The sequence below is a fragment of the Melanaphis sacchari genome, unplaced genomic scaffold (assembly GCF_002803265.2).
Source record: "Melanaphis sacchari strain LSU unplaced genomic scaffold, SCAv2.0 Contig8_pilon_pilon, whole genome shotgun sequence".
NCBI classification, from domain to species: domain Eukaryota; kingdom Metazoa; phylum Arthropoda; class Insecta; order Hemiptera; family Aphididae; genus Melanaphis; species Melanaphis sacchari.
The window spans coordinates 6333353-6349453 of record NW_020271635.1 but is presented as its reverse complement, the minus strand read 5'-3'; the positions used below and the strand labels follow the sequence as shown (position 1 = coordinate 6349453).

Sequence of the window (16101 nt, the reverse complement as noted above, 5' to 3'; positions counted from 1 at the left end):
ACGACTGCTGCTGCTGTCGAGGTGCGCGGTCGAAGTTCTTGTAAACTGCTCTTGCCGTGCGCGTCGCCTCGACGTGTGTTGTGATCGCGTTTCCATAAAATATAGGTAATAACATTATTTTAACGCTCTCGTGTCTGCACTACATCAATTGCCGATTATTATCGTAAATCGTTGCATTTCCCGTTACGTACATAAACGAGCGCGCAATTATGCAATATAATAATGTTATCGTTATTTTATTAAGCCAATTCATTCTGTAGGGTACTCTTCGTTTTAATTTTATTCTCGACCTGATGGGTAGGTACTTTCTACTTACTAATTTTCCGATTTGCGATTGTCGTCTTTAATCGGTCGAAATGGGTTCAATCGCGTGATTCGCCGTCTTCACGAGAATTCCCATCGATTTTCGAACACGATCTGACTCGGAGAAAAATGGTAAATATCCCGAAAACCTACCTACCACCTATCGATTTTTTTCTTCTCGAAATTTCAACTAATTTTATTTTATGCACAGTACCTGTCTCAATCATTATCAAGTAATTATTTGTCTCATGCACCCTCCCTTTAAACATCTTCATTTGTTCCTCACCCAGGTAACATACTTGAAATACATTAATTCTTATTTTCTACATGTTAACACAGGATTTATGCAGTTGTGTTGTTGGAGCTCAAACCAGTGGTGGATCTAATCAGATTTAGAAAACTACGGGTCATCCAACGTCAATTGTTTTTAATTTGATCCATCAAGAAAATTATGTTGTGAAGCTTAGAGGGGTCACTAGCATTTAGTAGAACTAGGTACCTATCAAATACCACTATAATTATAGATAGTTGACCTTCTCAACCCTTTCATAGATCCACCACTGATTGAAACCCAAATTGTCATTGGGTATGCTAATTGTTATCAGTTTAAATGTTGTAAAATGCATTATTTTCTTTGATATATAAAAAAGTATATGATCGCATGCAAACAAATTTTTTTATTTCAAACTAAGGTACATCAAATTAAAAATATTTCAATTGTTTAATAATGAAACATCTGCATGAAATGTAATGCCTTGTATGTTTTAACCTTCATATGAATAAGCAGTATGAAATACTTATATTAATATTTATACAGCTGTAGTTCTTATTTAATTTGTCTTTTAATTTATAACTTTTTTAAAATAAAACGAGTGTGTCCATATAATTTTTCATTTACAAATGCATTAATATTACTTAAAGATTTATAATTGGGAAATAGTTACCCAATTTTAAATTTTTTTGTTTAAATTTGTGTATATTAGTAAAATAGGTTTCAACTTAAAAAATATAATCCCTAAATCAATTAGTTAACTTTTGTATTAAAATTTTCATTCTTAAATAGTATTTGCTTTGATTTTATTTTATATACCCATCTTTTTTTAATATTTTTTCAAGAGAATGACAGCACACTATTTATTTTCTCTTTGGCCCATACTGAACAGCAAATTTACATTCAGCAAAACCATTCTTGTGTTTTTAACTTTAATATTAAAACTAATTGACATATTATGAAATTTAAAAGTATAAACCAGTATCTAATATAATATAATTTATAATATGTATAAACAATCGACTTTTTTTTTTGATATTTCTATTTTTATGCAAATTATAAATATTTAAAATATTACAAATTAAAAATACTCATTGCAAAATAATTAAAATATTGTAATAGTCAATAAAAAAAACACAGATAATGATATTAATTTATAACTTTCATAATAAATCAATTTACTTAAACATTAAAGCTATTAATATATAGTTGATTTTGAACACCAATTTACTATGTTACATGTAGGTTTGATAAAAAAAAAAAATAAGAACACTAACCTACTCTTAAGTATAAATTATATTTGTATAGATAATAATTTTCCAAGAACTTAAATGAATAATTAATACTTTACTACTTCTTTTTTTTTTTCATTTAAAGACATACAAGTAAATAGTTTTCATAACTTATTTTTATTTAACTTAATAATAAAAATAAAATGTTAAATTGGCTTTAATTTACATTATCTAAAACATATGGAGGTATTTCTATAACAAATATATTTTTTTAATAAAATTCATTATTTTTAAAACAATTTAAGATTCTAATATTATATAGATACCTAAATATGAAATTTTGTATAGTGGAATGAGAATATGATATCAAAACTACTTAATATAATCATTATTTATTAGGTGTAAATGATGTAACTTATAATAAGTGTTTATTATGAATTCTGCCCATCACTTCTATAAATGTAATTATTTTTATCTTGCTTAACCATTAAATATTTAAATAATAACGTTTATACAAATAAACATTGCTTTTATAACACTTACATGTTTAAAAAAAGATAATATGAGAAATTAGTTATAGTTTAAATTCAATTGATTTTAAGCTACAATATAATTGATATATTTTTTTAAACATTTTGTTGCCAATGTTGTTTTTAATAACTTAGATATTTATATTTTCTCTCATCTTTTATATTATTTTTTAAATGATATATTATAAATTTGTTTTTTTGATGATTTAATAGCCATATTTATCATAGTGCATTATTAGTTTAATGCTTATTAGATTTTGATATTTATCTTAAATGTTTGATTTATTTGCCAAGCCAAAAAAATAAAATTCTATTTTTACTATTATTTACAGAAAGTTTTTACATTTTATGTTAATATCAAGGCTATGATTTCTTAATGCTAATATCCTTGTTAGTTTGTGTCTTGAATTTAAAGCAGTCTGTTGATTGAGGAAGCCAAACTAAAAACTAATCATACAATGAAACCTTATGCCATATCATTGCAAATACGCTTTAATACTTAATGGCCTTGAGATACTATTTCATGCTCTACATTGCACTAACTTTAAAAAAAAATTCAATGAACAATTAAATATCTACGTGTAGGCATATGTAATCAATGTTTTTGTAAATTAAACTCAGATCTTTTGAGATATGGCTTAACTCCAATTATTTACTATTTCTCTATTTGTTCTCAGATATCATGTATGTAATTTTTTAAATGTATTTGTATTATTTACAATTTTACTGAATCCTATTTAGTTTGAAACATTTGTTGAAAATAATTCAATATGCTGATCAAAGAATATCGTATACCACTCCCGCTCAGTGTGGAAGAGTACAGAATTGCTCAGCTTTATATGATAGCAGTAAGTAATGTTAAATAAATTGTTATAAATAAGTAACTATTCTTTTAATTAATTAATATTTTCAATTAGAAAAAAAGTAGAGAAGAGAGCAAAGGAGCTGATAGTGGAGTTGAAATATTAGTTAACGAACCTTATGAAGGTGGCCCTGGTGGTGATGGAAATACTAGTGGTGGACAGTATACAAGAAAAATTTATCATGTTGGAAGCCACTTGCCAGGTAATATTCTACAGAGAAGAAAGTTGTTGATAATTTAAAAATAGATGAAAGTTAATCTTTGTCAATAATTGTGTAATTAATTTATTGTCTATAGGTTGGTTTAAAGGACTATTACCCAAATCAGCATTATCTGTTGAAGAAGAAGCTTGGAATGCTTATCCATACACAAAAACCCGATATACTTGTCCATTTGTAGAAAAATTTTCATTAGAAATTGAAACTTATTATTATCCTGATAATGGATCTCATGATAATGTGTTTAAAATGTCTCAAAGTGAAGTTCGAAATGTTTCTGTTGGTATGTATTAAATATATTTATTTTTTTTTTTTGTTTATTGCTTTAATATTATTTGTTATAACTTATTTTTTTTTAACTAAATTACAAAGTATGATTTTATAATATAAATTATTCAAAAATAAGTTAGTGTATTGTTGACATTAATAATACTATACATCTTTAGATATAATAGACATAGTGAAAGACCAATTATATGGGGCAGATTACATTAAAGAAGAAGACCCAAAATCGTTTGTAAGTGATAAGACTGGTCGAGGTCCACTGTCAGAAAATTGGATATCAGAATACTGGAAAGAATGTCAAGTAATTTAAACAAAACATCATAGAATATGATTATGTTATCTATAATTTTTGACTGTCACTTATAGAATAAAAGTATGCCTACGTCATCAGGAAAATCAATTATGTGTGCATATAAATTGTGCAAAGTAGAATTCCGTTATTGGGGTATGCAAACAAAAATAGAAAAATTTATACATGAAGTTGGTGAGTTTATTATTTATATTTAAAAAAAAAACTTTAAATCAGTAATATAATTTAAGTATTGCTATTAAAATACATATTAATATCATAAATAGCTCTGAGGAAAACTATGGTTCGAGCACATCGTCAAGCATGGGCATGGCAAGATGAATGGGTAAATCTAACAATGGATGATATACGTCAGATTGAACGCCAAACTCAAGAAGCTTTGAAACAAAAAATGGGGAGTAGTAGCAGTGACTCTGAGATTTGTGAAGGAAATGATGCTGTTGATGATACAAAAACTACCACTAATTTAGCTGCCACTATGGGTAGTATAGAAAAAAGTGATCTAGAAGTAGCCACACCTGTTACGTCAAAACGAATGCAAGATTCAACCCTATATTCTCCAGCACCATGTGTTTCAAGTAGTTCTGATACCATATCAAGCAGTGTTCAACATTCATCAAATATGTTAGTTCTAAAATATATTTATTACCTTTTCTTTTAAAATGAAACTATAATTATACAATTTTTATTATTGTTGTTTTTAGGCGAATACCAGTAAAAAAAAATTGGAACAATCCCAAATCACAAGTACCTTCACCAGGATCTACTCTAAGTTTTGATACTGCACCTAATTGGAGAATGGAAAGTTTAATTCGAGATTCAGATTCAGATCTGAGTAATGATGATGAATTTTTCGATTGTCAAGGTAAATACTATAATTAAATCATGTACATAACACTTTGTTTTATCATTTAAAAATCTTTTAATTTTTAATATTAAATAGTAAATACTTTTAGCTTCCTTGTTAATAAACAAATTATTTTAAAAAAATGTTATAGATCACTAAGTTTCCCCCTCCCTCTAAAGGTGACTGCTCATTAGTAAAGCAAAACAGCTTTAAAATAACTAATGTCTTTTTATTATAATTTATGACTAATAAAAAATAAGACATCTATATTTTGTAGAAAACACGTACACCGATAAATCGTAGCATTTTTGACTCGGTCATGACTAATATTGCTTTATTGAAATAGAATGTGTGCTATTTTGATTATTCATAATCAAGCAGTCTAAAAGTAAAATAACTAAACATGACTTAAATTCCTTCAATTAATTTTGCTTTATTAGTGTGCGGTCACCAAAGAAAAAAAAACCTTGTGACCTATAACATTTTTCTTTTTATAATTTATAAAGTATGTTATGTTTTTCTTATTTGAATTATACAATAGAAATATAAAATATAGAAATAATAGACAATTAGTACTTCTCGATCTTTTTAGTACCATAACCCAAATTTATCATGATTATGATTTGATGATTGGACAAAATAAAACTTGGAAAAAACAACTAATCTTTATTTATATTGTGTTTTATTTTTAGAAACTTTGCCGACTTCTGAAATTGTCTCTCTCTCTAAATGGAGTTCTTTAACAATACTAAATGAACAAGAATTTGATTCGTCCAGTATTCCTGACAAAGAAGGTTACTATTTAAAATGTTGGACTTATGTCATTAGCAAATATTTTTAATTAATAGTTATTATATAAAAATGAATTTATAATTTTATTTTTCACAGAAGATAGTATATTTTCTCCTATATATAAAAAGTCTTCTCCTTTTATTCAACGTGGACACAGTGTTGACACATGTCCAGGTTCACCAATAATTAGTAAAGAAAACAATTGTCAAATAAGTACACTTTTGATGATTATACATTCTGGTAGTGTACTAGGTAAATTATTTTATAAATATATAATAATATTTGTCATCACTTAAATAAATAATATTTTAGATGCTAATTCAGATATAATGGCGAAGAAATCAGATTTCACTACGTTTAGGGGAGCATTTGAATCAGTTATGCGTCAACATTATCCAAATATGATAGGTCATGTTGCCATGAGACTTATTCCTTGTCCTTCTATATGTGCTGAAGGGCTTAGCGTATTATCAAAGTAATATTATGCAATTAAACTATATTTTAATATTTTATTTAACAATTAAAGTAATGCTTTTTAGGTTGAGTCCTTACAGTTTTGATGTATCTCCATCTGGTATGGAATGCACAAATATTACACATGATTCCGTCCCAATAGGTGCTATTCCTATATTAGCAGGTTGCTCGCATGATTATAAAGACATAGTGTCTAATGTTATCCGTACAGCAAATCAAGTATATCGAGAATTTGTTAAGTCAGGCGAAGGATTTGGATTTAATGGCCGAATATATTTTATAGGTTTGTAAAGTTAATTAATAAGTATATGAATAATATATGTTATTTTTACTTATTTATTTAAATTTTACTATAGGTGATTCTATGGGATCTGTAATAGGATATGATGCTTTATGTAGAAGTCCTGATTCTCATTCATCACACGACGCAAGTAGACATAGCACTCCAGAACATTTACAAAAAAAAAATGACAATGGTATAAACAAATATTCTGAAACATTCAAGGTTTATAATAATAGTCTGATCAATTATTTTAGATGATTGCACTTCAGTAGGTAGTATGGACTCTTCTTTTAAAGTTTTAGTTACTCCACCAGTTAGAAGAAGATCATCATCCACAAGGTTCTTTTTAAATTAAAATTGTATTTCTATAATTATGTGAATATTAATTGATGATCGTTATTATTTCAGTGACAGCAATGTTTGTTTGGAATTTGAAGTTAATGAAATGTTTATGTTTGCATCTCCATTGTCACTTGTATTAGCATTTAGAAAAATTTCAGCACATAAATATGATAAATCTAGTAAATTCTTACTGTATTTATTAATAAATTCAATCTTCATGTACTCTAAATTTTTCCTCACTAATGCTTATTTTATTTCAGCTGCAATTCAACGTCCAGCATTGCAACAAGTTTACAATTTATTTCATCCATCTGATCCTATTGCATCTAGATTAGAACCATTAATTTCTGCAAAATTTTCAATTCTACCACCTGTTAACATCCCACGATATCAAAAATATCCTCTTGGAACAGGACAACCATACTATTTGTGTTAGTGACTAAGCAACCTGTAAAATATTTTGTTATTAATTATTCTTACTGTATAGTAGAAGCAGTACAAACAAATCCTCAATTGTTTACGGAGCACAATCATGCCAGGCGTACGTCTGAAGCTAGTATTCTGAGTACAGTTTCTGGAATAGGTGATACACTTCCAATCCAAGCAATAAATAAATGTAAACTATTTTTTAACTACTGTCACTTCATATTATAATGAGTCTATTATTATAGTAACCAAAAAATGGTGGGGTTCTAAGAGATTGGACTATGCTTTGTATTGTCCTGATGGTTTGTCGAATTTTCCCACAAATGCTTTGCCTCATATATTTCATGCTAGCTATTGGGAATCTTCAGATGTTATTGCATTTATTTTAAGACAAGTAAATATAAATTTTAAAATATGTTATAACAGTCTTATAATTATTAATTGATTTTAAATTTAATTTTAGTTTGCTATATTTGACTATAACAATTCAACTGGAAATGAGGAAAAAGAAATGGCAACTTTTAGCCCTAGTCAACCTAGAGAAAAATGGCAGCGTAAAACAACTTTCATTAAGATAAAAGTAAAAATAATAACATATTTTAAGAGATATAATATTTTATAATAAAAATATTAATCTTTTAAATCACATACAGAATTCTACTGCAAGCCATCGAGCAAATGATGTAATAATTCGTGAAGGTTTACCGCAAATAATTAGTGCTCGTTTTATTTATGGACCGTTTGATATGTTTTCATTAGCTGGTATATATTTATTTTTTATATTTTAAAAACTATTTTAGATAACTATTAAGTACTAATATTGTATTCTACATTTGTTAAAATATTATATTTTCTTAGGGGAAAAAGTTGATATTCATATAATTAGAGAACCTGGTAATGGAGAATGGATACATTTAACTACAGAAGATTCAGATAAAAATGGAAGAGTCACTTATACAATACCTGAAAATAAATCTCTTGGATTTGGAATATATCCCGTTAAAATGGTTGTTAGGTAAATATATCATTATATAACTCCTAATTCTAATATAGACTATTTTATTAATAATTATTTATTTTTTAGAGGAGACCATACTAGTGTTGATTTTCTGTTAGCTATTGTTCCGCCTCAAACTGAAATTGTTGTGTTTAGCATAGATGGTTCATTTTCTGCTAGTGTATCTGTTACTGGCCGTGACCCAAAAGTTCGACCAGGCGCTGTTGATATAGTGAGGTAATGTGTACCAACATATATTTGATATACTTAGCCACTTGTGTGTCAAAATTTGGCAAACTTACTCTTTAAGTTTAAATAATATAATTAGTAATTTATATAGAAAATTAATAGGTTAAATTAATGTATGCAATACATTTTTATGTAATAACAAAATAGAATATTTAAAAAAAAAAACTAAAAAATTGTATTATACAAATTTAACATAAACAAATTATCTAACAATAAAATAGAAAATAACTTTGAGAAAACCTATGAACAATTTAATAACTTTTAATTTTTCTTACTAAACTAATGTACTGAGTATACTATAACATTTGATATAACTCTTCTAAACTTATCTAATAATCAATTATTTTCATCTTAACTAGAATAAACTATAGTAAAATTAATTGTATCATTAATATGCAAAAAAAACGCGTATAATCAATATTATTTAAAAAATGTTATTTTATGGAAGATTTAAAAAAACAGTGCTTTTTAATTTGGATTATTGCATAATATGTTCAATTGCATCTACTTAAGTATTATATACTATAAATTTAGTGTTATAATTTATCATGTAATAAATTAAATAATTAAATGACATTTTGAAGACACTGGCAAGAATTGGGATATTTAATAGTCTACATTACCGGAAGACCTGATATGCAACAACAACGTGTTTTGTCATGGCTGAGTCAACATAACTTTCCACATGGACTAGTTTCGTTTGCTGATGGTCTTTCTACAGACTTTCTTGCTCACAAAATCACATATCTTAAGAGTCTTGTGCAGGTAAATATTACCACATTAAACACGTATTATGCCAACAGTGTTGGAATATATTTTTCAAATGTAAATTTTAATTTCAGGATCATAAAATGATAATACATGCAGCCTATGGAAGCAGTAAAGATATTTCTGTCTATAGTGCATTGGATCTGAAACCAAAACAAATATTTATCATAGGCAAAGTTGGTCGTAAACATCACTCTATGGCAACAGTACTAAGTGATGGTTATGCTGCACACTTATCAGCCTTACAGTGTCATGGAGGATCTAGACCAGCTCAAGGAAATGCTCGTATGCTTTTGACCTCAAGAGGACGCTTTGGACATAATGCTTCAATGAGACGTAGAAGGTTTGTATTTAAAATATATTTTTGTTTTTAAAACACTGGGTGTTATAATACATAAAATATTAATAATCAATGATATATGCTATTAGTAAAAAAGTTTTAATTTTTCAAAATTTAAATAACTAATCTTTATTGCAAAAATAGTATAACTGATATTACAGACCGGTAGAGAATAGAACACAATTAAAAGGTCATCTTTGAATATATTTTTCTCTAATGGTCAAACCAGTCTTGGACAATATTAAAGTTTTTGTTTTATCATTGATTTTAATTACATTGATCACAGATGTACTTTAAATGTGTTCAGTTTAAAAGGTGTTTAGAATATATTTGAAATAATTCATTTTCAAAAGTAAAATCATTAATTTTTCTGTTTTTCTATTAGGCTCTTCTTTAAATAGATTTCATTAACATTTAAATATTAGATAAAGTGACCCATAATATTGAATATCTCATAAGTCACAATTTTTTTAAGACTATTTATTTTTACTTTTTTTAAATCTATTAAATTCATTTATTTTTATGGTTTTCATTAACAATTTAATTCATAAAAAATAACCATCAGAGGGTTATGTAATTCGTGACCTAAACTTGTCTTGATTAGGTGTCCAGAGAAGAGATCTGGCGACACACATGGTTCCAATAATTGATCCATACTTGACCGCATATTATGGTGCAAGTAAATGTCAGGTAAACAATATAAAAATGTGCTTTGTGTGGAACAAAAAAACCTCTCGTTTATAGTACATGTAAAAAAAAACTGCACTTTCTAGTAAAATTGATTTCTTTTTTACCCCTACCCATGCTTTTGTGTCTACCTAAAATGACTGTAGTAAATTACACTGGATTCAATAATTGAAACACTAAATCATATTTTTTCAGTTGTCTTGTTTTTTATCCTTTCATTACCTATTAGTATACATATGCTTGATTATCCCTGCACTTCATCCGTACACTACAATAATGAATAATATACAATTATTTTTATGTATATGATCATTTACTATGTATACTACTGTCATTATGAAACGACCACTTACTGTATCTTTTATGTTTTGTAATTTTCACAATAAATATATTTTAATCAATATCTTTCTTAAAAAAAAATTATTAGATCTGCAAAAAGGACAACATCATTTCCAATTTGTTCAATGACCAGATCTACGAGTCGAAACAGATATGATAATCTTTGATGTTGTACTTGGTCGTGTTTTCAACACCATTCCTCAGATGGTTCCTGATGACAGCGGCGTAAATTATGTCTGTGTGCATTTATTAAAAAATTTGTTATTGTGTAATTATAAGCTGTTATCATTATTGTTGTTTTTGTAGTATTGTTGTCTTTTGAAACTATAATATTTCTCACTATTAATGTCACATTGTCTTTATCTTAGGTTCTTTGTAAGTACATTTTTTGTGTATTGTTACCAATCTAGCACATTCCTATTTTTTATTGATTTTATTATTTTCATTCTTCTTTTATAATATTGTCCATTATATTTTATAAATATTAATCAATTCCATTTTATTCTTACTTTTTAATTGTACTGTTGTATTTGTACAAACTTAATTTTATTTAATATGTCAAGATCTTGTATCTTACCAATCATCAAAAAGGCTGTGCCGAGGATATTGACAATGTTCAGTACAAAATCTAGGCTGCTAATATTATTGCCTTTAATATATATTTTATTTTTTAAATTATTGTTTCTGAAATTTTATTTAATGTATAAATTGTAACTTCTTATCTTGATTGATTCATTTAAAATCAATATTAAACTCCTTTAAAGTCATATTTTCTAGTCAAGTGTTGATCAAACAAAATTCTCTATTTTTTTAATAAAAAATACAAAAACAAAAATACTCAAGTGTAAATATTTTTTTCATTAGCTTTAAGTTATTATTATTATATGAGTAAATGGAAGAGATTATTGTTATGTAAAAATGAAAAATATGTGATATTTTTTATTTTCATTTTTATATGTCTGTAGTAAACTAATGAATGAAAAATTTCAAGCTTAATTGTAAATTGTTTTTCTTAATTATTATTAAAATGAAACAATTGTGTACTTTTAAACATTACACAGATAATGTTTTGTCTCTTCTCTACACTTGTATTGTTATCTCAAGTTGTAAACTTTGCATCTGATTAATATGACAGCTCTACTAAAACATTTAATAAAATATATTATATTAATAATAATTATAGTAATTAGAAATGACGGTCGGATGTGAATTTAATATTACTATTTAATAATGTTATAATTATATCGAAATAAGTTGTTAATATCAAATCATTTTGTGTGTAGTTTCTTTTCTGTTGGTGTATTTTAGTCACTACTGTGTAATTACTTATAAAACATTAATAATGTAAAACTATAATACATTATAATATTATAGCTGCGTGCAATGTTATTTAATATATAAGATTTATGGTTCTTATTGTTTGTATTTATTCTCATATATTTAGAATACACATCCATAACTAATTAACAGTGAATTACATGTTTTATTTATGAAGATTTTAAAAAATTTATTTGACCAACAGCCAGCAATTAATAAATCACTGACCTTCTGCAGTTTCAGTTCTCATTTTCAATATTATAAAGAAGGAAGATAACCTCTCTGCTATAAAGTAGGTGGCAAATGAGGAGTTATTCAGCTGTCACTGTAAAGTATGTGTTAAATTTATATTCAATGATAAATTTTAAAAAATGTACGAATTTCTAACTTCTAACTAACATTTAAATGTTCGAAATATTGACAACATTTGTTAAAATTCTAAATTTTAAATACTTATAAAAATATTTATTTTTTTTTTGTGTCTTTAGTTAGTAAATTTACAACTTTTGAGGAACATTGTAATACATTTTCAAGTTTTTTGACCCAGAATAACATTTTATCAACATTAAGAGAAAAAAAATTCAAATTTTTAAATAACTCGAAAAACGTTAAAATTTTATCATAAACATTTTGTAAAAATATCAAGTATTTATGCCCTACAGTTATTCATTATTAAGTTACCCTAAAAAAACAAAATCTATTTTGACAAAAGCCGGTTTTATGTAAAAATTCCCATTTTTGGTTTATTTAAGATTCTGAACGGAGTGATAAATATATTAATTTTATAACGATGTGCTTTTTATTTGTCTATTATTACTTTTTGGGGCCATAAAAATAACTATAACTTTAAGGATGGTTTCTGATAGCAAATGGATCAAATTGATATTTTAGGAGATCAAAAGTAAAAAAATTCCTATTAAGTACTTTTTAAAATAATTGAGAAAAAAATAAGAAAAAACAGAAATTTTAACATAAAACCAGTTTTTAACAAAATTTATATTGTATTTTTAATGTAATTCAAATAAAAATAATTTGTTACGCTCGTTTGGCATTATCGATGTCTGACCTTTTTGACAATTTTTTCTATCGGGATTTCGGATTCCCCTTTATTTCAGCTTTATATATGTTGTTAACTGTTGACCAGACTAATCTCCTTCGGGACGTTTTTTTCTTGATTTATTTTTAAATTTTTTTTATTTTGTAAAAATTCTCATGTATGATATATTTAATACATTTCAGGGAGGTGCCTACGTACCTATATACATATTTTATTTCATTTTTAAATAAAACATGTTTACAAATATTATGTTATTGTATTAATAACCACATATTTACATATTGATAAAAATACTTGTATATAATCAGTTGATTTATAGTTTAAAGTCGAGTAGAGATCGTGATACAATTGAAAATTACTCATATTTTGAAATAGTTTTTTTTTCATTTCATAAGTATTTTTGGTTTCGGAAGTCGTAATATATTAGACGTTTATTAAGTTTAAAAACTTAATTACTGTATATATATTTTAATAATCTCATTAACTATGCCGAATTATTGTTTTTCAGAACCAATCGAATTTACAAATTTATTGAATGCCCTATAGGATTCTAATTTCTAATACATTTTAATATACCTATACTACTAATAAAACACAAAATTAAAATTCCTAAATAAAGTAGATGCGTATTTACTGCCAAATTTAAAATGTTAAATTTCCTTCTTTAAGAAATAGTGATGAAATCATAAATTATTTTAGTCCTGTTTTTAAATTATTTTTTTTCAAATATGATTACTCTAAATCAATACGACAAATATTTAGAGTTAATGTAGTCAATCTCTAAAAACTTTATAACTTTTATTATAAAAACTTATCTACATTAATCTATAGCAATCCTCATCAACAAGTGATTTTCCAAAGAAGAGGGCTCATGAAATTAAGTGATATAATGTCTAGTGGAACACGGAGGACTCTAAAGTTAATTTCAGAACGAAGAGAAGAGTAGTTGATCAAATCTTAAAGCTTAGACGAAAAAGATTTATTGAAGACCTATTGTTTATTATTTCTATTTCAATAAACTTACATACACATCATCTAAAATCAACAAACCGACAACAACTAGTGAAGAGTATTGTGTAAATTATTATTACAACTTCAACTTCGCAGCACTGCAATTGTTTGTTAACACAATATTAACACAAAACTGATGTGGCATTGTGGCTATATTGTGTAAGTTAGTCTTTTATTACAATTTACAACCCTTTCAAAAATGCAATGTATTACAAATAAATACTCGAATTTATTATCTGAAATTTGAAATTTATGATTTATCAAAGAGAATAACAAAATAATATATATTTTTTTATTTTTTTTTTTGACACAATCCAAGAAATATTCAATTGTTTTTTTATAAGTTAACGAAGGCAGTAGTTTATTTAAAATTTAGTGACTAGGTCTGGTGGTAATTTCGGTTTAACAAAAACAATATACACTGAAAAATTACATAATTATATCGATGTATACTAAAAATATCGTAAGTTAAATGATCAAAAATATTATGAAAACTGAAACAATAAAAATAAATTATTTTCTATTTAATGCCCATGTTAATATCTAAACTACCGAAAATATAAAATCATCAAATAAGAATTGTAAATATCGAAATACCAGTTTTCATATAATATTATTTAATACCGATAGAATATCCTTTGAAGGTTTGACATTTTTTTATTTTTTTTTATTTTTTTTGGCTTCTGATAAACCTGTGGTTTTCCCAGACTTCTTTTATTTCTATTTTTAGTATCATATAAATCAATTCATTGATAGTAAATTTTATTATTATTATTTTATTTTTCACTTCTTAAATGTATTTACCAGCGAGTGCCCCTGTTTTCCTTCCCATTTTTTTAAAAACTATACTTAAGTTGATTTGTTTTATGAATATTTTTCAATAAAGCCCAATTTACATTCTAAGTTTGCATGAATTTCAGTCTAAACGTTCCCGTTTAAACTTCCTTATCATTCAGTTAATTTTTGTTTGTTTTTTAAAATGTTTTAGTCGTTTTAGACCACAGCGCAATATTCTTTAAGAGGACGCGATTCTTGCACGTGTTATCTCTGTCGTACATACAACATAGCAAATTTTCGTTCAGCAGAATTCATTTTATGTTGTTAACTTTAACATTCGAGTAAAATTACCAATTATCAATCTTAAAGGTAAGAATACTATCTAAATCACCTCATAAGTTTTTATTGATATTTTTATTTTTTTAACTGAGTTATAGCTATATGTAAAATACGCTCATAACTAACTTTGAAATTATTTGATGATCGACAACTTTTGCAATGTCAATTAACGTGATAAAAAGTTGTTTCTAACATTCTGTGTGACCCTTTTCTTGTCGTTTTTAGAAATGAGGACTCCTATTCAACTTAATTTAAATTAATATTAATTTTTATCTAAGTTCAAATCTAAACTGTAATTTTAATAATATACATATCAAAAAAATACATAAATAAAGAATACTTGTTCAATACTTATTAGATATATATCTACCAACCATCACACCTCAGCTTTAAAACAATAATTTATTATCTAGTCATAGGTATCTCATACAACAACTCTATCATGCCATTACTTATTTTCAAATAATGTAAATTTAGTTCAAAGTAAAGTGAATAAAAAATATTCACGCGTTTTTTTTTATGAAACTTACAATCAACTCACCAATGCCTTGTCTCTGTCGCTCACTCGCTTATAAAAGTATTAAATGTATTTAAACTGAACTTGTGATAAAGAAACAATACTGATTCAAAGGTACAATACAACAACAAAAACACTGCAAAAAACCAATATAATATACACACACATTGCATGTTTAAGAAAAAAATGTTAATTTAATTATCTGCTCGTTTATTTCGATATGATGTAATTTTGGGTATTATTGATGTGTGATGAAAAATGCTTTCTAGGTAAATGATTTGTATTTTTGCGGCGAAACAGCTTTTTTGATTTCATCCATATGCCTTTTTATAGGAAGTATCACTACTGGGTGGCTTTTTTTTAGCAAATATTTTAACATCACTGTAAATTAGCACATGTTCTTATTGTGCCCTCCGGATACAGATTGAATATATTTTTTTTTTTAAATTAAAAAAAAAAAAATTTTATGCCTTGATATCAACATGTTATACATATTATACACCGTTTATATTATCATTCAACACACAA

At 26.0% G+C, this 16101-nt stretch overlaps 1 protein-coding gene across 7 annotated transcripts; it reads left to right on the top strand.

The window, feature by feature from the left end:
• On the top strand, positions 1-11019 carry LOC112602464 (protein retinal degeneration B). 7 transcript variants are annotated; one of them, XM_025350542.1, is made up of 27 exons: positions 1-435; positions 643-798; positions 3078-3184; positions 3254-3401; positions 3496-3699; positions 3863-4002; positions 4068-4185; positions 4278-4635; positions 4716-4876; positions 5551-5652; positions 5747-5902; positions 5963-6125; positions 6190-6407; positions 6481-6600; positions 6662-6746; positions 6816-6928; positions 7010-7180; positions 7237-7365; positions 7421-7569; positions 7639-7755; positions 7829-7937; positions 8034-8190; positions 8260-8409; positions 9006-9186; positions 9264-9532; positions 10134-10219; positions 10644-10731. In XM_025350542.1, the coding sequence occupies exons 3-26, from the start codon at positions 3107-3109 to the stop codon at positions 10177-10179; spliced, it is 3642 nt and encodes a 1213-aa protein (XP_025206327.1). In that variant the 5' UTR covers positions 1-435; positions 643-798; positions 3078-3106; the 3' UTR covers positions 10180-10219; positions 10644-10731. The 7 variants fall into 7 exon arrangements, with proteins under 7 accessions (XP_025206327.1, XP_025206320.1, XP_025206322.1 ...); XM_025350535.1 differs by lacking the exon at positions 10134-10219 and having other exon boundaries at positions 10644-11019; XM_025350537.1 differs by lacking the exon at positions 10134-10219 and having other exon boundaries at positions 643-889; positions 10644-11019.
• The last annotated feature ends 5082 nt before the right edge of the window (positions 11020-16101 follow it).